Raw genomic sequence first — 21,741 nt, 5'->3', positions numbered from 1 at the left:
GAGTCCCTCCTCTCCGGGAGCGTCCACATCAGCTTTCCCTGCCCCGTCTGAGCCACATGGCCGCTGGGGGACCAGTGGCGGGGAAGACGAGGGGTGGGGGTCAGTGCGTAGGGGCCGAGTACCTCGCTGACCCAAGGGCCCGCCAGCTCCCCTCTCCTCCGAATAGGACCCCGCACCCAAGGGTGGCCTCCCACTGCCCCACCTCCGGCATCTGGGGGCCTCAAAGGCAGGCAGTGGGGGTGGGGCGGGGCGGGAGGCGGGGCGTGTCTCCCCAGAGAGGGTGTGGCCCTCGGTCCGAATGGTCAGTATCCCGGCCAGCGGGTCCTCCCTCGATAGCGTTGATCAGGCTGCAGCCAGGCGGGCTGAACGGGTGGCACGCGGGGGGAACCAGCCGGCTCTCAGGGCTCCCGGCCGGCCAGCGCCCCTCCCGGCTGCACTTCCTCCGCAGCCCCAATCCGGATGCGTCTCGCGCTGCCTCCGCCGAGCTAGTGAGTCCGGGATGATGCGGGCGTCCCAGGGGCCCAGACCCCCAGGCCTGGGGGTGGCGGCTAGGAAGCCCAAGTGGGGTTCTTGCTAGCCCAGCCCTGAGCCAGGGTCTCCGCGGGGCTCCGACTCCCTCCTTCACCTGACCTCGCTGGGAAGATGGTAGGGCGGGTGTCCAGGCTGGGGGTGGGGGGCGACGATGGGCAGGGCAGGGGCTGTTGGGCAGGACAGCTGTTGCTGCGGAGGCTTGGGAGCCGTGGACCGGGAGGCAGAACGGTGCGAGGGTGGGGACCTTAGCCAGGTTAAATGGCGAGTGGCATGGGAAAGACGCCCCCGGGGTGCGCAGAAAGGATGCTGGTTCAACACTGCGTCGTGAGGACTGGACAGCCCCCGCCTCCTCTGCTTCTGTGGGAAGATGCCCCCACGTCGCCCCCCGCCCCCGACTCCGGAGGCTGAAGCTGCAAGGAAGATGGTCCAGGCCCAGCCACTGTCCACCCTACCACTCATGCCCCCCACTTCCGTCCCCAAGTCCCCGAGCTCTGCTCCCTGCGCCCTCTCCCCACACTGTTCTCTCCACTCTCCCCACCTTGGGCTCTTTTCCCTTCTCCCTGCTCACCCAATGGGGGGCCCAGGGCCTTCTCCCACTCCACACTGGGGCCCCACCCTACCATGTGATGGCGGCTGTGGTTTCAGCGCTCCCCTAGAGGGTGAGGCGGAGCTTGGAGCTGAACTCCCCACCCAGCCTGGGGCCTGGTGGGGCTGCAGGCTCAGGGCAGCTTGGGCGCCAGCGAGGTGTCTCCCTCTGGTTCTGAACCCCCTAAGAGACACTAAGGCTGAAAATACAGACAGGCCCTGAAGGATTCTGAGAACTGAAGAGGAACAGCATGGTAGGGCTAGGTGCTGCCCACAGCTTGGAGCCTTGGGAAAGTCACTTCCCCCTTCTGAGCCCTGGTCGTCCTGGCAGCAAAATAAAAACTTTGATAGGCCCGTGGTTTTCCGAAGACTTCCCCAGAGAGCTCCTACTCTGCGTGGGAGGTGGAGTGACCTGCCCCCACGTGAAACTGCATTTTCATCTGCTGTGAATATCAACTGCTGGGCAGGAGGCTGTGTAGAGAAAGGGTTGTGCTGTTAACACAAAAGTTTTGGGACCAGGGGCTGTGGCCTCTCAAAGATCAGGAAGTCCCAGAGGGAGAGTCAGGGACAGTGATGGTCCCTGTTTCTCTGACAGCCTCCCTCCCAGTCCTCCCTCCTCTGGCTCCTCTCCCTGCTCCTGTTGGACTGAGTCCCTGCCCTGGGGGCTGGTCTACTTGTGTGTGCTCACCCCAAGGACTGTAGCCCTCCAGGCTCCTCTGTCCAAGGGATTTCCCAGGCAAGAATACTGGAGTGGGTTGCCATTTCCTCCTCCAGGATTTCTTCCCGATCCCGGGATTGAACCTGCTTCTCCACACTGCATGCAGATTCTTACTGCTGAGCCACCAGGGAAAGTCTACTTGTACCCAGCTTCTGTTAGTGAGCCTCTCTGGTCCCAGGCTCCAGCCAGCTCTTCTAGTCCTGCTCCTACTGGGAGAAGGAGGTTGCTCTGACATCTCTGTCTGCCCCCACCCCCACAGAGGTTCCAGTCGGAAGGGGCAGCCGTCTTCCCTGAGGATGACTACGCCCTCCAGCCCTCCTGCTTTCAGGCTCGAGACCTCAGATGGAGGCGATGAAGATGGTGCCCAGGGAGACAAAGGAAAGGGGGGCGGGAGCTCCGAACCACCCCCCATGGAGTCCCGGTTCCAGGGTGAGGACCGGAACTCCTCCCCACAGATCAAAGTGAACCTCAACTTCCGAAAGGCGGCGGGTGCCAGGTGAGGCAGCATGTGTGGATGGAGCCTGGGGCCTCACTTCTAGCAGAAGCAAACTGGGTGGCCTGGCCCAACACCAGCACCCCTTCCCCACAGCCTGGGGGGTCCTCGGTCCGGCTCTGATGGCTCCAGGGCCGACAGGCTGAACTCCGCTCTGCTCGCTGAGGTTGCTGCTTCCAGAACCTTCCCCATTCTTGCCCTTCTGTCTTCTGGGGTTGCATTCCTCTTGGTAGGGACATATTCTTTCAGCTCCAATTACTCAGTTGAGCCTGGCATGTTCCTTGTTTGTCGCAGTCCCTGCAAGTGGTGGTAGCAGGATCCACACTCCAGGCCAGGAGAGTCAAGGACATCCAGGAATGTCCCGCATGCTCCCAGGCTCCTCTGAGGCTGGACCTGTTGCCCTGGGGACGTGGACTCTGGGGATTAAGAACAGTGGGCTTATTCTTGGAATCACCTTCACTTTGACTTTCCTGTGATGTCCACTAATTCAGACCCTGGGAACCACTCTGGCAGGGAGCCCTGTGGGTGTGGGGGAGGGGTGCACCTGGCATGCCCCAGCGTGAGGTCTGCCATATCTGCATGGGCCAGACAGCACTCTGCCAGGGAAGCCCCTCTGTCCCTTGCCCCCACCTCACTCACCCCTGGGACTCGGCCGCCCGCCTTGGCCTCCGAGCCCAGAGTCCCCGTCCTGGTCCTGTCTGTGCTGCAGGACCGAGGTCACATTCACACCAGGGCAGGAGAGGATGCTTGCGAAGCTTCTGGGATTGGGCCACCAGCTCGAGGCAGAACCAGCACCTCAGTGCCCTTTGTGCCCCATGGGCTTCCCTGTCCCAGGACTCTGATGCCACCCTGTGACAGGAAGTGCCTGTCCAAATAGCCACTTCCCCTAGCCAGACTGCCCCAGGCTCCCCAGTCAGCCACAGAGCCCTCTTGGTCATGCTGCGTCCACGTGGTCTGCTGGGTGAATGATGGTGCATCAGTCATGCGATCACAGCTTAAAATATGACTGATCCCAGCAGCCTCCCCACTCATCAGAGCCTCCAACCCTTTCTTGGTTGATCCACTCCATGGTAGACCTGAGGGTCCCCAAAACATCAGTTAGTCCCCCCTTTGTCCCTTCATATTGGCTGGTCATGGTGCCAGGAGCCCAGAGGCGAGCTGGCCTCTGTGAGAAGGGACGGGTCCAGGTGGGGGTACCCCACCCAGCCCTGCTAGACTCAGAAGGGTTACCAGCTCCTTTTGGGGATTTTCCCGGAAGTGTGGCTTCTCAGTAAAATTCTGTGAGCATCTTGTTTCCATTTTGGGACCCATCTCTCTGAGGAAACTCTGTCTGTCCAGGCTGGAGTTTCTCTGGAGTCGGAGTCTGGAGTTAGTTGAGCCCTCACCCCCCACCCCATCCCCCGCACCATGAATTCTGCACCATGTGACTTTGGGAAAGTTACTTTATCTCCTTGTTTGTCTGATAGAGATTGCTCACCCAGGACAGAAGTGATGGTCAGGGGGGCAGCTGCTCTGTTGTTAGTCCATAGATGGTCTGAGAAGACGAGGGGCTTTTCTTGATTCCTTGGTGGGGACCAGTGGTACAGACAGCCCCCAAGTCTGTGGGCACCTCTGGTAGCCCTGTGCTTGTTGTGAGACCCTCAGGGCACCTAGAGAGTGAGAGCAGATCTCCCAGATGCCTGAGGTCGGGGGATGCACGGACCATGGCCCCAGACAGTCCCCTCCTCCAGGGGTCTGAGCACCTGGGGTCTCATTGGTCAGTCTGGGAGAGTGCATGCTGCATGCTAAGTCGCTCAATCATATCTGACTCTTTGTGACCCCGTGGACTGTAGCCCGCCAGGCTCCTCTGTCCATGGGATTTTCCAGGCAAGAATACTGCACTGGGTTTCCATGGCCCTCTCCAGGGGATCTTCCTGACCCAGGGATTGAACCTGTGTCTCCTGCATTGCAAGTGAATTCTTTACCACTCAACTACAGGGAGGGTAGAGGCCCTCAAGAGGCTCTCATGGAGCTCCCTGGGAAGGGGAAAGAGCTTCCCCTCTTTTGGGGGCCCAGAGCTCTCTTGCAGTTATCAGGCACAAACCACATTCCCACAGCCAGCCAGACCCAAACCGCTTTGGCCGAGACCGGCTCTTCAGCGCCGTGGCCCGGGGGGCCCCCGAGGATCTGGCGGGGCTACCAGAGTACCTGCGCCGGACCAGCAAGTACCTCACAGACTCGGAGTACAGAGGTAGGCTACCGCTCGAGCCAGGGCTCCCTGGGTGGGTCTCGACCATGGTCAGGAGCTGAGAGGCAAGGAGGGGCAGTGCTCCTAGCAGCTCTCCTGCCGATAGAGCCCGCTCCCCTGTCCACCTACCCCACCAGCTCCCAACCTGGGCCTGCCTCGGCCACCCTCAGCCGTGTCAGTGGCGAACGGATATTCTCAGGCTTCTTCAATGTGGCCTTTCCCTGCCTCTTTTTCAGCAACAGCATCACTGAGATCTGACACGTATACCACACACTTCATCTATCCCAGAGCATTCTTTGCCCCAAATATAAGTACCTGTAATATTTGGGCTGATGAAGGAAAGAACATTTGTGCATTCTAGAAGGTTCAAATAGTAATGAAATGTATAAAGCTGAGGGTAAAAACAGTCCATCATCCTGGCTCCTAATAATGATATGGAATACATCTTTTCAAACTGTTTAAATTCAGGAGGTATATATATAAGAAGTGGGGCCGTGCCATGTGTGCTGATCTGTAATGTGCTTTCCCCGTCTTACTACATCTTATAGCACGCTCCATCTCGGTGCACAGGCCTCTAACTCAGTCACTGTAACAACCGGCGGAGTTTCCCATCCTGCACATTGACCACAGTTTAGTTAACTAACCCCCTACTGGTGGCCATTTAGATTGTTTGTAATTTTTGGCCTCAGCACCTCTGTGTACTAAGAGTTTTGTATATAATTCCATGTGATCCTTACAAGAACCCTGGGATGGTTCCATTTTACAGTGAGGAAAATTAAGGTTAAGAGAGGCCAAATGACTTGCCCAGAAGAGACGGAGTTTTTAAGTGGTAAAGCCACTTAACAAACACTGCTCCAAACGTTCTTGTGTGGACAACGTTGCCTACACGTCTTAGAAACTTAATTTATAGGGCAGAAATTGTAGCATACCAGAATATTACTCAGCCGTAAAAAGGAACAAATTTGAGCCAGCTGTAGTGAGGTGGATGAACCTAGAGTCTGTTGTACAGAGTGAAGTAAGTCAGAAAGAGAAAAACAAATATGTATATTAATGCATAATATGGAATCTAAAAAAGTGGTACCAATGAACCTAATGGCAGAGAAGGAATGGAGACGTAGACACAGAGAATGGACTGTGGACACAGCAGGGGAAGGAGAGGGTGGGATAAATTGAGAAAGTATCATTGACGTGTATCCACTACCGTGTGTAAAACAGACAGCTAGTGGGAAGCTGCTGTATAGCCCACGGAGCTGAGCTCAGTGCTCTGTGATGACCTAGAGAAGTGGGATGTGGGTGTGGGAGGGAGGCTGTAGAGGGAGGGGATTTATGTATATGATTATGACTGATTGGAGTTGTTGTATGGCAGAAACCAAATCAACGTTGTAAAGCAGCTTTTCTGCAACTAAAAAATAAAGAAAATTGCAGCCATACCTGTTGGTATTCTAACCCCTCTGGCTTGAGCCTTATCACCCTGCGGCATGGCTGGGGTGCTCCCTGTATGGGTGGGTGGGCGGCCTGAACACCACAGTGCCCCCTCCCCTCCTCCTGCAGAGGGCTCCACGGGGAAGACCTGTCTGATGAAGGCTGTGCTGAACCTTCGGGACGGGGCCAACGCCTGCATCGAGCCACTGCTGCAGATTGACCGTGCCTCGGGCAATCCCCAGCCTCTGGTCAACGCCCAGTGCTTGGATGAGTACTACCGAGGCCACAGTGCCCTCCACATCGCCATCGAGAAGCGAAGCCTGCTCTGCGTGAAGCTCCTGGTGGAGAATGGGGCCGATGTGCATGCCCGGGCCTGCGGCCAGTTCTTTCAGAAGAGGAGCCAAGAGACCTCCTTCTACTTCGGTGAGCTGCCTTTTTGTATAAAGTGGACTGCAGAGGGGATAAGGCCTTGCCCACGGTCACAGGGTTAATGTGACCCTGAAACCCAGACCTGTCTGACCCCTTATGCTTCTAATCACTTGGCCACCTGCAAAGGCAGCTTGTCTAAGAGATGTTTTACCCTTATCTGGCCAAGGAAGCTCACTCACTACACTCGAGCTCAGACCAGGGCCAGGGGAGCGCGCAGCTAGCACTGGTGTGTGATGAGACTCAACCAGACAGGGCCTGGAGGAAGGAACATCTGTGCCCAGCGGCAGTGGGTCTGGGCCCCGGCAAAGAAAGGAGACAGAGGCAAGGGGTGGGAAGCCTGATGGGCAAGCCCACACTCTGATCCCTTTAGAGCTCCAGGTCCTCTCCCTTGGGTCAGAGCTGGACAGAGCCACCTCGACCAGCTCCTGAGAGAAGGTGCAGCTGCCCTGGGCAGGGCCCGGGACCTTCTCTGCTCACTACCTGGCCTGGCTGGGCCGGGGACCCTGATATAATACTGCATCTCCTCTTCTGGCTGCCTGACCCACCTCAAGTCAGTCCAGGGAGCATAATGAGCCAGCGGGTGGAAGCTGAGAGACCCAAGGCCCAAGCTGTCTCCTTGGCCCCCAGGCGAGCTGCCCCTCTCCCTGGCTGCGTGCACCCAGCAGTGGGATGTGGTGACCTATCTCCTGAAGAACACGCACCAGCCCGCCAACCTGCAGGCCACTGACTCGCTGGGCAACACAGTGCTGCATGCCTTGGTGATGATCGCAGACAACTCTCCGGAGAACAGCATGCTGGTGACCCACATGTACGACAGGCTCCTCCAGGTGGGGGGCCTGCAGCTGGAGGACATGCCCAACCTGCAGGGCCTCACACCCCTGAAGCTGGCCGCCAAGGAGGGCAAAATCGAGGTGAGTGGCCGGGTTGCCCTTTCCAGGAAGCAGGAGTACTTAGCCAGGAATTTTGCAGAAAGAGCCTGGGGTGGTGTCTAGCTCAGAGCAGTTCCGGCATGCACCTCTCCTATGTGTGTGTTTATTATTGATAAATTATCCAGGAGCTGCAGAATGAATATATTACATTATAAAGCAGGGATTGTATATTTTTGGCTGCACTGTGCAGCTTCCCAGATCTTAGTTCCCCGACAAGGGATTGAACCTGGGCCATGGCAGTACAAGCCTGAATCCTCACCACTGAACCACCAGGGAACTCCCAGGGATTCTTTTTAAAGTCATTTGGATTTCTTGATTAGCAAATAGCTGTCTCATATTCTTTGCTGTTAGGTTTTCTTCCTATTGATTTTTGTGTTCTTTTTAAAAATTATTTGTGTATTTATTTTTTTAATTTTGGCTGTGCTGGGTCTTTGTTGCTGCACACTGGCTTTCTCTAGTTGTGGCAAGTGGGGGCTACTCTCTAGTTGAAATGCAAGAGCTTCTCATTGTGGTGGCTTCTCTTGTTGAGCAGTGCACGCTCAAGGGTACGTGGGCTTCTGTTGTGGCATGCGGGCTCAGTAGTTGGGGCTCACAGCCTCCAGGGGTCATTAGTTGTGGCACATGGGGCTTAGCGACATATGGGATTTCCCAGACCAGGGATCGAACCTGTGTCCCTTGCATTGCAAGGCAGATTCTTAACCCCTAGACCACCAGGGAAGCCCCATAAGTGTTATTGATCATGAACATAACAGCATTTTGTTTACAATTTGCAAATCATAGTTGCAAATTTTTCTCCCAGTTCAACATTAAAAAATGTTATGGCATTTTTTGCTACACAGAATTTTTACATTTTTATGTAGCTGAGTATAATTATTTTTTTCTTGATTTTTGCTATTGCTTAACTCCTACAATATTTTAAAACTTTGTGTGTGTGCATGAATATACGTGTGTGTGTGTGCATGTGTGTGTATTCCATAGCCATATCTTCTTCCAGACTTTTCTTTTGCAGTTTCAATTTTAATGCCTAAAGCTGATTTATCTGGAAGTTATAAGTTACTCTTAGGAAGAGTAACCATGAGGAAATTCCCAAGCAGTCCAGTGGTTAGGACTCTACTTTGATTGCCAAGGGCTTAGGTTCGATCCTTCGTCTGGGAACTAAAAGATTCCATAAGCTGTGTGGTTAAACAAAAAGAATAAACATAATCTAGCTTTACTTTTTTCTCAAAAAACTTTCTCATTGTCTGATCCTTATTATCAGGGGGAGCTTCATGGGTGTACAACCTACACAGGTGACACAGGGCCCCATGCTTAGAACATAGGTGTCTTTAAAGCTTAAGACCAAACTGAACATAAATGGGTTTTACATTTTCTTCCTGCCCTCCAAGGCCCCTGGGGTGTGGGGACCTCCCTTTGTGTCTAAAGGCATGGCTGTGTGACCTGTGGAAGCCACTCCCCAACACAGGAAGCCCCCACCTCCAACACTCCTCATTTGTAAAACCACACTGCTCCAAACCTGTTCAGGTCAGGGACACTTTCTAGCCTGCTGAGAGCTCTAGACTCTGGCCACAGTCATGCACACACATGTGTAGCTGGCAGCCTCTGATGTCATGGGGCATTAAGGACCCCTGAACTGGGGGTCCCTTGGCCATAAGACTGTCCAGAAAAGAGGCCTTGGGGCAGGAATGGGGAAGGAAGAGCCAAGGTTGGCAGGCCCTGGCATAGGTGGGTAGGTGGGAGTGCCTACATGGGGCTTAGTACGTGTATAACAGTTCATATGCACAAGTACACGTGTGTGCAGGGCACATGCATGTGTCTGCTCTACAGGACACTGAGTCCGAGGCTTCCCATCAGTGGGGGTGGTGGCCATGCGGGTCAAGCTCAAGCTCATGAGCCTGGCCCTGTAGATTTTCAGACACATCCTGCAGCGGGAGCTCCCGGAGCCATGCCAGTACCTTTCCCGAAAGTTCACCGAGTGGTCCTATGGGCCTGTGCGGGTGTCGCTGTATGACCTGGCCTCTGTGGACAGCTGGGAGGAAAATTCAGTGCTGGAGATCATCACCTTTCACTGCCGAAGCCCAGTGAGCCCGCGGGGCGGGGGTGTGCCTAGGGGGCCTGGCAGAGCTTCCTGCGAGGTCTACCGCTCGGGTCAGCCTGCTGGACCATGCAGGCCCTGAAACTGGGATGTGGGGGTGTGGCATCATGTCCCCACCCAGCCCCTGGGCACACGCTCACTCCACACACCGGTGCCACCCGACCTGGGGATCATGCCAGGGTGTCCTCTCTGTTGCCAAGCACCTGTTCACGACTGGTCACTTTGTAGCTGTGAGGGTGGGGAGGGGTCACTGGGGGCTCCCCGTCCTCTCCCCCTCCCCTGGTGCCCCCAACTGTACTTGCTGAACCAAAGGCGCCTCTGACTCTCACCTGCCGTCCCAGCTCCGCCACCGGATGGTAGTCTTGGAGCCGCTGAACAAACTGCTGCAGGCGAAGTGGAATCTGCTCATCCCCAGGTTCTTCTTCAACTTCCTGTGTTACTTGACCTACATGTTCATCTTCACCGCTGTCACCTACCACCAGCCTGCCCTGGAGAAGGTACGGGGAGGGGCACGTCCTGGGGAGGCTTGCTGGAAACAACCCTGGCAGAAGATGGGGCAAGGATTATCACCCACCCTGCAGATGCTGACCGCTGGGTGCTGTAGCCACGTGCTAACCTAGCTGGTCACGGCATGGAAGTAACAGCAGCGGTAACAACAGTAATAGTTAGGACTTAGTGAGTGTGCGCCATATGTGAGAGAGTGCTCCCCATGACTGACATGCGTTAACATGGTCAACTAATCTCACAAGTCTCTGAGATGATAACTTTCATCATGGCTGGTTTACAGGTGAGTGAAGGGAGGCACTGAGAGATTAAGCACCTTCTCCAGGGCCACACAGGCCGTGAGTGGTGGAGATGGGGCCTGAAACCAGACAGTCTGGCTCCAGAGCCAATGCTTGCTCTGCCACTCTGGGGGCTTCCCCACCACTCACACTCAGAATGGGCCCCCAGCCTAGCTATCAGTGGGGGGCTGCTGGGAGGGGACCCCAGGCTGAGCCGAGCATCTCTTCGAGCAGGACTTCCTCTCACCGGAAGTGATGGCTGGGAACACCATGCTGCTGCTGGGCCATGTGCTGCTCCTGCTCGGGGGAGTCTACCTCCTCATAGGCCAGGTGAGGGCTCCTCTGACCACCCCACTCCAAACCCAGAATCCTGCTCTGAGGAGCCTGGGCACAGGTTAACCAAGTCCCTGCATTTTCAGGAGACTGAGCCCCATACCTGGTCCCGTGCTGAGCAGCCTTAGGGCGGCCTTGCCTTCTAGCCTGAATGCCCTAACCCTGCTGTGCTTGCTGGGGTGCCCTCAGGGCGGCAAATGACTCCTGTGATCCCCTGGCAGTGCCAGCTTTGCTCCCTTGTGAATAGAGCTAGATGGCCCCCAGCCCACGGTCCCTTGGCTGGGTCATTCCTCACTTGAGGAGCACAGAAGGGTAGGCTAGGGGCCTGAGCAGGACATCCTCAGGGGAAGATGCTGCCAGCTTGCGGGAGACAGACTGGGCCGTGGTGTGGAGACTCTCTGGGAGGCCAGGGTGTCTGGAGCACCGGATGGTCCCTGGGCAGCCAGGAAGGGGGAGGGAAAGGAGCCCCTTTTATCGTATGGAGCATGAGCCCTCCAGCTGGATCCACAGGGAGCCGGGGGATCCCTGGCATTGTCTGGGTGTCTGACAGTTTGGAAACAGAGTCTGGAGCTTTCTCAGCTACCAGCCGGATTCATAAGCACCCCAAAAGTCAAAGCTGCCGCCTGAGCCCCCTAGGTGGTTTTGGTTGGATTGTGACAGGCCGTGGGCGGGGAGCTTAACAGTGGCGATCCAGCCCTGAGGGCAGTGGGGCTGTGTTGTGGCCCAGCACGTGTCACAGCCTGTCCTCCCGGCCCCCTGCCCCCCTGCAGCTGTGGTACTTCTGGAGGCGCCGTCTGTTCATCTGGATCTCCTTCATGGACAGCTACTTCGAAATCCTCTTGTACGTGAGGCCTCACCCCTCCTCCCCCATCTTGGCCTGGGACGGGGCACCACACCGGCTTTGGGGACCAGGGAGCTCCAGGGGCTGGGACCAGCATGCAGGCTGGACCCCAGAGCTGGGCTGCTGTTGGGTCCAGCTCATCACGTCGACCGAATCCTCGCTCTGCCTCAGTGGAGCCTAGAGTCTTTACCTGCTGTGTCTCACTGAATCCTCGCCTGCCGAGTCAGGCGTTGTTCCTGTCACCCTCGTTTTACAGGGGAGGGAACTGGGGCCCTCAGGGACCTCACCTGAGATGGCGGTCAGGATGCTCAGGTCCAGTCCGGACACAGGGAGGACATCTCATCTCTGAGACCACGGCAGGGGCTGTGGGGCAGTGGGGTTCTGCACCGGCCAGGGGAGGCCCGCGAGCTGACCGACCCTGCCCCCCGCAGCCTGGTCCAGGCACTGCTCACCGTGCTGTCCCAGGTGCTGTGCTTCTTGGCCGTCAAGGCACACCTGCCGCTGCTTGTGTGCTCGCTGGTGCTGGGCTGGCTGAACCTGCTCTACTACATGCGTGGCTGGCAACACACGGGCATCTACAGCGTCATGATCCAGAAGGTGAGAGGCAGGGGCAGCCCCGTGCTGCCAGACTGGGCGGAGCTGGACACTGCACCCCAGGGGGACTCCTTTTGGGCTCAGCAGGCACGTGCCGACCCCACCCCCCAGCTAGGCTAGGCAGAGGGGAATGTGAGCAAGTCTGCCCGTGCCCCATGCCCCCAGACGCTCACTGAGTGTCAGCATCAGGGTGCACATACCTGTGCCTGCTCTCAGGGTCTGCCCTCCACATGGGTAAGCACATGTGCACACGTGTGTGCTGGCAAGTGTCCACACAGGAGCACACGCCTCCTTGCTCACTGAAGAAGCAGGGACCAAGCATAGAAGCTCACCAGTGTGGCTGTGCCCTGGGTCATCTGGGCACGTGGAGGTGCCTGCATTCATTCAGTCATTCAACATTTAGGAAGCAGATGCTAGGTATGGGTCAGGCCCTGTTCTAAGTGTCAGGAATACAGTATTTTGTTCACAAACAGAATAGATCTTGCTCTCCTGAAGCTGACATTCTAGCCGAGGAAACAGCATAAGAAAGCAAATGAGAATGGTGCATTACACTAAATTCTCTGAAGGAAACATGCAAGGGGGGTGTGAGGGACAGTGACTAGGTGCTGTAAACCGGCTGCTGTGCGGGTCTCTTTGAAGAGGTGGCATGTAAGTTAAGATCCGAGAGAATGATCCAGCCACCACAGGCTCAAGGAAGTAGCAATCTAGGCAAAGGGACCAAGGCCGGAAGCCAGAGCAAGCTGGGACAGCTAGGGACAGACAGAGGCTGGGAGGGTATGGGAGGAAGTGGGGGGAAGGGAGTGGTTTTGCTGGCCTCCGGGAGGCCCCTGGAGGATTTCAGTCATGTCCAGCTCTTTGCAACCCTATGGACTATGGCCCTCGGGGCTCCTCTGTCCATGGGATTCTCTAGGCAGGAATACTGGAGTGGGTTGCTATGTTCTCCTCCAGGGGATCTTCCCCACCAAGGGATGGAACCCGCGTCTCTCACATCTCCCACAATGGCAGGCAGGTTCTTTCCCACTGAGCCACCTGGGAAGCTCAGTGACATTAAGTACATTTACAGTGTTGTACAACCATCTCCATCATCTCCAGGATTTGTCCAACTTCCCCAGTTGAAATTCTGTCCCATGAAACCCGAACTCCCCATTACTCGCCTCCTCCTTGCCCCTGGTAACCACACTTTGACTTTCTATCTCTATGAGTTTCACTATTCTGAGTGCCTCATCATGTAAGTACCAGTCATACAGTATTTGTCCTTTTGTGCCTGGCTTATTTCCCTGGGCATAATGTCCTCAAGTTTCATCTCTGCTATCACACATTAGAATTTCCTTTCTGTTTAAGACTGAATAATACTGCACTGTAGCACTGTATGTAGACACCACATTTAGTTTATCTGTTCATCCATCTGTGAACAATTGGGTTGTTGCCACCTCTGGCTGTTTGAACAACGCTGCTGCAAACACGGGTGCCTGGGTTATCTGTTCGAGTCCTTGTTTTTGCATTCCTTCTCTTGGGTACATATCCAGACGTGGAGCTGCCGGAGCCTGTGGTTTAATTTTTTGGCCTTGGAGGGTTTTGAGCAGGAAAATGATGTGATCTGATATAGATTTTTTAAAAGACCCCCCTTCTCACTGTGGCTCCACAGGGCCTGTGTATGCACACATTGTGCATGTGCGCGTGCACGTGTGCAGGGCTGAAGCAGGGTCTGGAGTCACACCTAGTGACCTGGGCCCCCCAACCAACTCTGGGGCATATGTTCCAGGTCATCCTTCGGGACCTGCTCCGCTTCCTGCTGGTCTACTTAGTCTTCCTTTTCGGCTTCGCTGTTGGTAAAGGCCCTTGCTCCCCCGCCCAGCCCTTGCTACCCTCGAGGCTGCCCGCTGGTCTCCCCTAGGCTGAGCACCCCCTGACTCTCTCCCCTCCCCGCAGCACTAGTGAGCCTGAGTCGGGAGCCCCAGGACACCGGGGCCCCTGCGGGTTCCAACTCCACAGAGGTGGCAGGGAAGGAGGACAAGGAGGCCCCATACCAGGGCATCCTGGACACCTCCTTGGAGCTGTTCAAGTTCACCATCGGCATGGGCGAGCTGGCCTTCCAAGATCAGCTGCACTTCCGCGGTGTGGTGCTGCTGCTGCTCCTGGCCTATGTGCTGCTCACCTACGTCTTGCTGCTCAACATGCTCATTGCGCTCATGAGCGAGACCGTCAACAGCGTCGCCACCGACAGCTGGAGCATCTGGAAGCTGCAGGTACCTGGGGAGGGTCCCCATCGCCTCTTGTGTCCTGAGCCCCCGAGTGGGATCTCCCTTGTCCATTCTTTCCATCCTGCACAGGGCTGACCTGAGGATGGATCAGGTCTTGGGAGGGGCCTCGCACATACTAGGTGCTGTGTGTTAGCTGCCATCATTGTTAGTACTAAGTGTTTCCCGAGTGCCCAGTGCAGGGCTAGACATGGTTCTAGGCTCCAAGCATATGGCAGAGAATGAGATGAAGATTCCACCCTCGTGCATCCCGCTTCGGTACTCATCGAATGTTCTGTGGGGTTAGCTTGGTGGGTGACACGTGTGGGATGCAGGGTCCTGGGTTGGCCTGGCCTGGAGAAGCTGAGGGGGAGGGCAGAGGGTGGGGTAGCTGGGAGCTGATGAGAGCTGGGAGGGTCCAGGTGGGTCTGGACAGGTGCTGCGGGGAGAGCCTTGTGGGTGAGGGGGTGCTGAACTGTGTGACCAATTCACTGCTGACCGGGCAAGCCACTTATCTTCTCTGAGCCTCACCTGCAAAGTTCCATGCCGTCCCCAACTGGCTTGAGTGCCAGGGGCAGGCACTGTGAAGTTCTGTGCCTGCTGTAGTTCTAAAAGCTGTAGTTATGTGACTGCAAGTCACTGTAGGGCATGCATCACCTGCGGGCTCCCCAGCAATCACCCAGGACACGTCATCTTCAGTCTCTAAGTGGGAACACATTCAGGGGATGCAGGGCTTGACACAGAGGCATGTGAACTGTGGGGCTGGATTCAGATCCACGCACTTCACAGATGCTGAGTTACGCTGTGAAGTGCCGCCGCGCTGTCTGATGAATCCTTTGTTCCCAGAAAGCCATCTCTGTCCTAGAGATGGAGAAGGGCTACTGGTGGTGCAGGAGGAAGCAGCAGCGGGCAGGGGTGAGACTGACAGTTGGCTCCAGGCCAGATGGTAGCCCCGACGAGCGCTGGTGCTTCAGGTGAGCAGGGGGCCAGGGCAGCCTGGGGGCCCTGCTGAAAACCAGCGGGAGAGCAGCTAGGAAGGAAAGCCAGGTCTGGAGGGAAAGGCAGGGTCTGTGTGTCCGAGGACTCTGGCCAGGGCAGGCGAGGTCAGTGCTGCTGGACCTCATTAGACCCAGAGCTCCAAGACCCGCCGCTCTGCCTATCAGTTCATCTTCCTATCCACTGACTGAAACTGAAGGTCCCTCCCCAATGGTCCGTGACTAACTCCTTCAGTCCTGAAATGGGGTACAGTCAGGAGGTCAAAAGCCAGAGGCATCCTGGGGTCAGAGTGTGCTAAGCCTGCTGTGACGGGTTGGCTTTGCCCTTCTACTCTCCACCCCCATCCTGACCCTGAGGCTGCAACCCTTCCCTTGAGAGCAGACTCTCCCCACAGAGAGGGAGCCTGGTGACAAGTGCATGGCCAGAAACACACTTTTCTGAGGGCATAGCCAAGCAAGGGGTGGGTCGTAGGACATGGAGTAGCTGTGAAAAGACTCCAGAGCCTGAGTCCACAGAGATCCAGCTCCTCTAAATTCCTCTCTGGATGCTGGGGACAATCCAGGTCACTGTGAATAGCCAGAGCAGACAGACGCCTGTTCCTCCCTGTGGGCCCCTGGCAGGGGCAACGGTCTGAGAGCTGAGAGCACAGGCTCAGGTGGGCTGGTAGATGGTCCAGAGTCCTGTGGAGAAGACTCGCCCTCCTTGCCCTCCTCTGGAGCAGCTGCTCTCCTGCACCCCTGGCCTCCTGGAGCCTCACGGCTGCCCTGTCTCCTGCAGGGTAGAGGAAGTGAACTGGGCTGCGTGGGAGCAGACGCTGCCCACGGTGTGCGAGGAGCCCTCAGGGCAGGGCGGCCCTGGTGAGTGGCTGTGGGGCGTGTCTGCTTGGCCCACAGCACGGAGAGTCTGGGCTCCAGGCTCCATCGTGGAGGGGCTTTGTCCCATAAAGTGGTGCCTCCCCCAGTCTGTCCCCACTCCTCACCACCACTTGGGCAACCAGCTCCTGGTGCACCCTCCCCTCCTGCCTCTTCCTGTCCAGGTTTCTGTCTGTCCCTCTGCTGCACCCTCCACTCATTCAATGGGTTCTGGGGGGACCCATCAGGGGAACAAGCCAGTGCCCAATGGCTCCACCCCGACAGGCCAGCCTGGCCAACCCCACACCTGAGAAGCCACTTCCTCTGCCTTTGCCTCACGGCCCAGGCTTGTTCAAGGCCCCTCCATTCTAGGGTGGTGCTGGCCCTCCTCCAAGAATGACCCCCACTAGAGGCCTATTATGAGGACTGGCTCTCTGCAGGGCAGGCCCCTTCTAGAATCCTCTGTAGCTCCCACTTCAGGACTTCCGGCTGCCCTTCTCTCCTTTCTCATGCTCTTTCCAGACTCCACCTGCTGTGCCCCGGCCCCCTCCCAACAGCCACCCCATCACTCAAGAAACTGGTGTGTGGAGTCTCCTCTGGCCTCCAGGGCTCCTGGGTCCTTGACCACACGGCCCTCACTGATAACTTCCTGCCTCCGAGCCCTGCTGTCCCCTCCCTTCAAGACTCTGAAAATCCCCTTGTCATTCCACACCCCACTGCCTGCTCTGACCTCTAAGTGGGCATCACCATCGGGAACAGCCTTGGGGCTGCCCTGCCAGGACCACATTTGTCAGGCCGCCCCTCTTCGCCCAGGCAGGAGGACTTGTGGGTCTCTACCACCCCCTGCCCCCTGGTGCTGAGTGTCCTTGGGACCCTCTGCCCTGCCCCTTCCCTCCCACGTCTGCACCCAGATCCTAGACAAGGCTTTTGGCTCCAGGCTCATCCCACTCCAGTCCCTCTGATGCAGACAAAAACCACACAGCCCCCAGCACACAATGCCTCCCACTGCCTGGAAGGCCACATTCCTCCTCCTCGGGTCAAGGCCCAAAACTGTTGTCCAGCCCCCTCCCCTGCACCTCCCTCCATGTGATGGCAGTCCTTCAACAGTGCTCCCTGTTCATCTCTCCTTGGCTCTGTCCCAAGTGCCCTTCCATTCTCTGGGCGTCCACCTTTCCCATCTTCTCCCCAGGTGGGGTGGGGTCTCCTCTCTTCTCTGAGCACCTGACTCTCGCCACCCTCTGGCTTTTCAGCACATTATCTCAGGTGTTCTGGTTTCTAACACAAGAGCCTGTCACCTGCAGGCACTCTCAGCTCCTGGGAGGAGGCCCCTGATGGGCACGTGGTGGGGGGAGGCACTGCCTGGGACTCCTCGCCTGCTGTCTACAGGCAGGAGTGGTGCCATAGCTGTGGCCTCCTCCTGTTTCCTGGAGCCTGCTTCCTGGGGTACACACCCTGAGGACCAGGCCACCGTGGTCTTCATCCCTTTACAGGCGCCATGAAGAGCCCGGCTTTGGCCTCCCAGTCCAGCCAGGACAGCGCGGTTGAGGAAGACCAGGTGCCCCTGCAGCCCCTGCAGTCCCACTGATGGATATCTTTCCAGTCCCATCTGCTGGCTCTGGGGCTCCAGGGGTCTTTGGTGGCAAAAATGAATAAATATTTTCTTGTGGCTAACTCTCCTGGAAACGTTAGTTGAGTAAAGGTATTGGGCCCTTGGGCTGGTTGGCATCTGCCACTTCTCTGAGAGTTTACCTGTGTCTGGGGCGGGGCTGTTCCCTCAGTCTCCTGGGCACAGGGACCCTCACCTGCAGCCCCACAGCTGCCCTCTTTGGGGTGCAGGCAGTTGGCCGAGGCACTGTGCCTGCTGTCACCGCAGAAGTGAGGTGGTGGACACAGGCCAGTAGGGCAACCTCTACCCCAGCCTCGACACCAAAGTCACCTGCAGGACGTCTCTCAGCCCGTTCCTGGGCTGAACTTCATTCAGGCTGTGGATTACCGATTCCTGTGCAATCCAGGGGTTCCCAGTCCTGCAAGCCAGAGGGACGCCCCTGGGACACGAGAGCAAGGTTACCCCGGCCTCTGAAGGCTTGCGAGGCTCTGGGCGCCCTCGGGGTCCCTAGCCGTCATCCCCCAGCATTTCCGGACGCCTCCTGGTCTTCTTGGCACTTACACTAAATCCTTCGCGCATGACGCTGGACCTCGTGGGTGTCTGACGCCTAGGCGTGGGCCCCTCTAGAAGCCCCCCTCCCTACATGAAAACCCCACGCCTATTTCTAAGACCTGCTCAGTAACTGATGGGTGACCACTGCGTTTCCGGCATTTTCCCTTGGGGTCCTGTGTGTTTGTTCACAGGACGTGCGTGGACGGGCTGAATGTTTTTTAAGTGGTCAGACCCAAGCCTGTTCCCACGCTGTGGGAGGGAGGAAGGCTTCACCGCTGGTGAAACGCGGGCGCGGCTGGAGGAGTCTCGAAGGAGCGGGGGACGGAGGAAGGGGAGTGAGGGGGACGGTCGGGGCGCAGTGGCTGGAAGGGCTGGTGCGGGGAGGGCAGACGGCCCCGGTCCCCAGGACGGGGAGCGGTCACGGTGTGTGCACGCCTGCCGCGCGCCAGCCTCAGTAGGGTTTTGAGGGCGTGATCGCATGTAACGCGCAGAACCACGGTTTGTAGCCTCCGCCGCTCCACCTTCCAGAGAAGCAAGCGGAAGCTCGCGAAGGCCGAATCTCTACTCCCGACCACCCGGGGTCGGTGCGGCGGGACGCTCTCCACCAGATTCGCGAACTCTGGCTCTGCGCAAGCGCTCTGGGGCTAGCCGCGTGCCTGTGACCCAGAATTCTTGGGCCTTGGAAGAGACCATGAGCTAAGCAGGAGGGGGGAGTCCGGCCGGCGCGGCGGCGTTTGTGCCGTTAAACGGACCGGAAGTTCCCGTGAGTCTTTGCCAGGATTCCCCTCCCATCGCTGAGGAGTGGAATGTTCCGACTCCTTAAGGGGCTGGGACGCAGACTCTGTGCCCTTTCCACTGCCGATGTCTCGAGCTGGTTCGTGTACCCAGTTAGGGCCTGTCTCGCTAGTTTCTCGACCGATGTTCCGGGGAAGCGTAACTGGAGCGCGGCGGGCGGCTGCGGCCAGGCGGGCCTGGGGGCGGGCGCCTTGGCCATGTGCTCATATCTAGGGACCGAGATGGAGGAGCGCGTGCATCTTTGTCCGGCAGGGCCTCCGCGGTCTGGGAACCCCTCCCCCCGGGCTCGCGGCCGGGAGTGAGTGACCCCGAGGAGGACGGGTAAGCGGAGCTGCCTGCACCCGAGGGCGCGGGGCGAGGCTCGTAGAGGGGTCGCGAGGGAGGCTTGCTCGGCTGTCCTGATGATCTCGTAGGAAGTGCCGTCAGAAGCGATAACTGACGACTTTTACGCTTATCTGATGCGGTCGCTGACACCTGACGCTTTAGGTGCCCGTAGCTGCCAGTCTGCCCTAAATGCACGTCCTGATCCTTGTTTCAGATGGCTGACCCAATGGTTTTGCAGACGGGAACAGCAGCCGTCCTCGAGGTAAGATCCGGTCTCTGTGGACTTAATAAGGTTAGCTTAGCTGTGTCTAAGGTTCTTCCACCCTTAAACGCACGGATATTGCTTGATGACTTGCCGTTGTCACTTTCATACATTTGATATAGTTATGCACGGCCTCTTGGCGTGTTTGGGACGATTAGGTTGCGGCCCCTGGCCTGAAACGAGTTTTGTCTAACCGCGTCTGTGTTCAGTAACAGATACCTTCAGGCAGGTTTAGCCAAAGCCCAGGTCCCTGGGGCGGTACTAGGAGTGGTGAGGTGCTTGGCTGCTCTGATGAGATCACTTAATAGGAAGTGCCGTCAGAAGCGATAACTGACGATAAAGTTTCCCGACTGACTGCAGTCAAGGCATCGTCACCAGTTGCCGGTGCCCGGGAGTTCGGTGGTCTGGACTGTGACCCGTAATTTCTATATTCACCCAGGTTGCCAACTAGTGAGGCATTGCCAGCGCGTGATCACCAGCCACCGAGTATGGGAGCCTGGACCGAGGTAAATAATCTTTGGACTGTAGTTGAGGAGGCCGAGGTGTTGAATCATGAAGTTGCTATTGGACCATATGTTGGCAGTTTCGTCTGGCTGACCTAGTAACTTGACCTTTATCCACCGAGTATCTGAGAATGATTTCGGTTCATGTGTGGACTAGATAGCAGAGTGACCCCAGGAGTTCCTTTTTATGTCCTGGCTGTAGAGTCCTGAGCAAACTTTCTGCTCTGAGATGCTCTGAAAATCGAAAGCCTTAGGTGTGTAATGTTTAAAATAATGTGACTGAATGGAAGTTGAAACATGTAAAGATGGCAGTTATGACTCAGTCCCTACGGACTGTTGAGGGGATGGATGTGCATTTGTATAGCTGTGGCTGTCAGCACAGTGGAAACTGCTTCCAGTTGCCCTTAGCTGGCTGTCCACAGGTGCCTTATCCATCCCTCCAGGGTCTGAGCTCTGAAGAGTGGTGACCAGCAGAGTTTTAGAGCCGGCAGCAATGGCCGGAGCATCCCAGCCCACGACAAGGTAAGACCTGATCTGGACCATGACCGTTCTGCATGGTAGAATGGATGAGCAGCTAGTTTTGTTAAAATGGTTTTGCAGAAAAGGATATCAATGATGAAATCACCCAAAAGAAGCTGGAATTACCGGCAGATTGTGTAGTGGTGAACCTATGGTTTTCTGAGGATATCTTTATGCTGTGAATGACTATTCTGGGGAGTATAAAGTAAGATTCACTGATACTTAGTTTCCTTGCAGGCTAAGCTGCAGCAGGGGCAGAATTTGGAAGTTGCAAGGACCAGTGGCAGCCGTCAACTTGGACGCGGAAAATACAGGCTTCAACGTTTTGTTTTGTGCTGAGTATCAAAGAGGACATTCTTATTGTGAAAGAGCTGAGAAATGGATTTGGCAGCTTTTCTCTGTGACAGTGGAGTCATTAAATTCATAGTTTCCTGGTATTGTCCCTTAAGCAAAAGTAGCTTTTTGTACTTGTAAATATTGTATGCATTTGTCATACTGGGTGAGAGAAACTTCCTGAAATTTGTAACTCCATGCAGTTACCATAGATGTAATAAAAGGATGCTCTTTTGTATTAAGTTCTTAGAAATGTGTATTTTTGAAGAAAAAGTCAAGTCTGATCACTGCTGACAAATACTGTTAGGTCTCTAAGTCGTGTCGATATTAGTGGTCCAATTAACTCCTTGTAACCTTCCCTTATGGTCAGTTTAAGGTGTTCTCCCCTCTTGAGACTTAGGGTAAAAATCCCAAAGCATTTAAGGCATCTGTACACAGTCCCTGTTCCTCTGGGCTCTGTCCACTGGCATGAGCTTCCTCTCTCCTGAAGCCCCACCCCCATCCCCACCCAGACTGCAGCATTTGATGCCCCAGTCTGTAAAGGTCTTGGCTCCCTGGCATCAGATTAGAAGCTTACCTAACCCTCTGTTTACCTGAGGGGCCCTGGTTCACCAACATCATGGCCAGCATCATGGGTACATGAATAATTTTCTCCAATTCAGCAATCAGCTGGGCTTTTTGATTGGGCCTGAATGGATAGGCTTAGGGTGTCGGGAAGGTGGGGTGGAGACTTGCTTTCTTCCCCTCCTCCCAGCTGTGGTTGCTCGGAGGCACCTCATCTTTGTGG

General features: G+C 56.4%; 1 protein-coding gene, 1 long non-coding RNA gene and 3 other non-coding genes across 5 annotated transcripts; all 5 read left to right on the top strand.

Annotated features, from left to right (window-relative positions):
* The first annotated feature begins 390 nt into the window (after positions 1-390).
* TRPV2 (transient receptor potential cation channel subfamily V member 2) lies at positions 391-17,653 on the top strand. Its single transcript, XM_052658216.1, has 15 exons — positions 391-488; positions 2,094-2,330; positions 4,424-4,557; positions 6,106-6,399; positions 7,033-7,316; positions 9,239-9,412; positions 9,768-9,923; positions 10,443-10,538; positions 11,312-11,382; positions 11,814-11,979; positions 13,739-13,805; positions 13,906-14,222; positions 15,060-15,187; positions 15,987-16,066; positions 17,551-17,653. Exons 2-15 carry the CDS (start codon positions 2,131-2,133, stop codon positions 17,643-17,645), a joined length of 2,262 nt encoding a protein of 753 aa, XP_052514176.1. The 5' UTR covers positions 391-488; positions 2,094-2,130; the 3' UTR covers positions 17,646-17,653.
* Positions 17,654-19,084: 1,431 nt separating this feature from the next.
* On the top strand, positions 19,085-21,196 carry LOC128065165 (uncharacterized). The gene is made up of 5 exons (XR_008201036.1): positions 19,085-19,334; positions 19,552-19,599; positions 20,039-20,105; positions 20,546-20,624; positions 20,859-21,196. It is a non-coding gene; the product is annotated as an uncharacterized LOC128065165 (long non-coding RNA).
* On the top strand, positions 19,408-19,474 carry LOC128065730 (small nucleolar RNA SNORD49). The gene has a single exon (XR_008201108.1). It is a non-coding gene; the product is annotated as a small nucleolar RNA SNORD49 (small nucleolar RNA).
* On the top strand, positions 19,884-19,955 carry LOC128065729 (small nucleolar RNA SNORD49). The gene has a single exon (XR_008201107.1). It is a non-coding gene; the product is annotated as a small nucleolar RNA SNORD49 (small nucleolar RNA).
* LOC128065750 (small nucleolar RNA SNORD65) lies at positions 20,713-20,786 on the top strand. Its single transcript, XR_008201127.1, has one exon. It is a non-coding gene; the product is annotated as a small nucleolar RNA SNORD65 (small nucleolar RNA).
* Positions 21,197-21,741: the final 545 nt, after the last annotated feature.

Source organism: Budorcas taxicolor, chromosome 19 (assembly GCF_023091745.1).
Source record: "Budorcas taxicolor isolate Tak-1 chromosome 19, Takin1.1, whole genome shotgun sequence".
Taxonomy (NCBI): Eukaryota; Metazoa; Chordata; class Mammalia; order Artiodactyla; family Bovidae; genus Budorcas; species Budorcas taxicolor.
The sequence above is the reverse complement of the archived record's forward strand: the minus strand, read 5'-3'. Positions and strand labels throughout refer to the sequence as shown.

Bases quoted from the DNA above. Each gene is read 5' to 3' on its own strand.
- TRPV2 (XM_052658216.1), top strand. From the start codon at position 2,131: ATGACTACGCCCTCCAGCCCTCCTGCTTTCAGGCTCGAGACCTCAGAT. The intron at 6,400-7,032 runs GTGAGCTGCCTT...CTTGGCCCCCAG, and splicing joins AGAGACCTCCTTCTACTTCG to GCGAGCTGCCCCTCTCCCTG. The intron at 9,413-9,767 runs GTGAGCCCGCGG...CTGCCGTCCCAG, and splicing joins CCTTTCACTGCCGAAGCCCA to CTCCGCCACCGGATGGTAGT.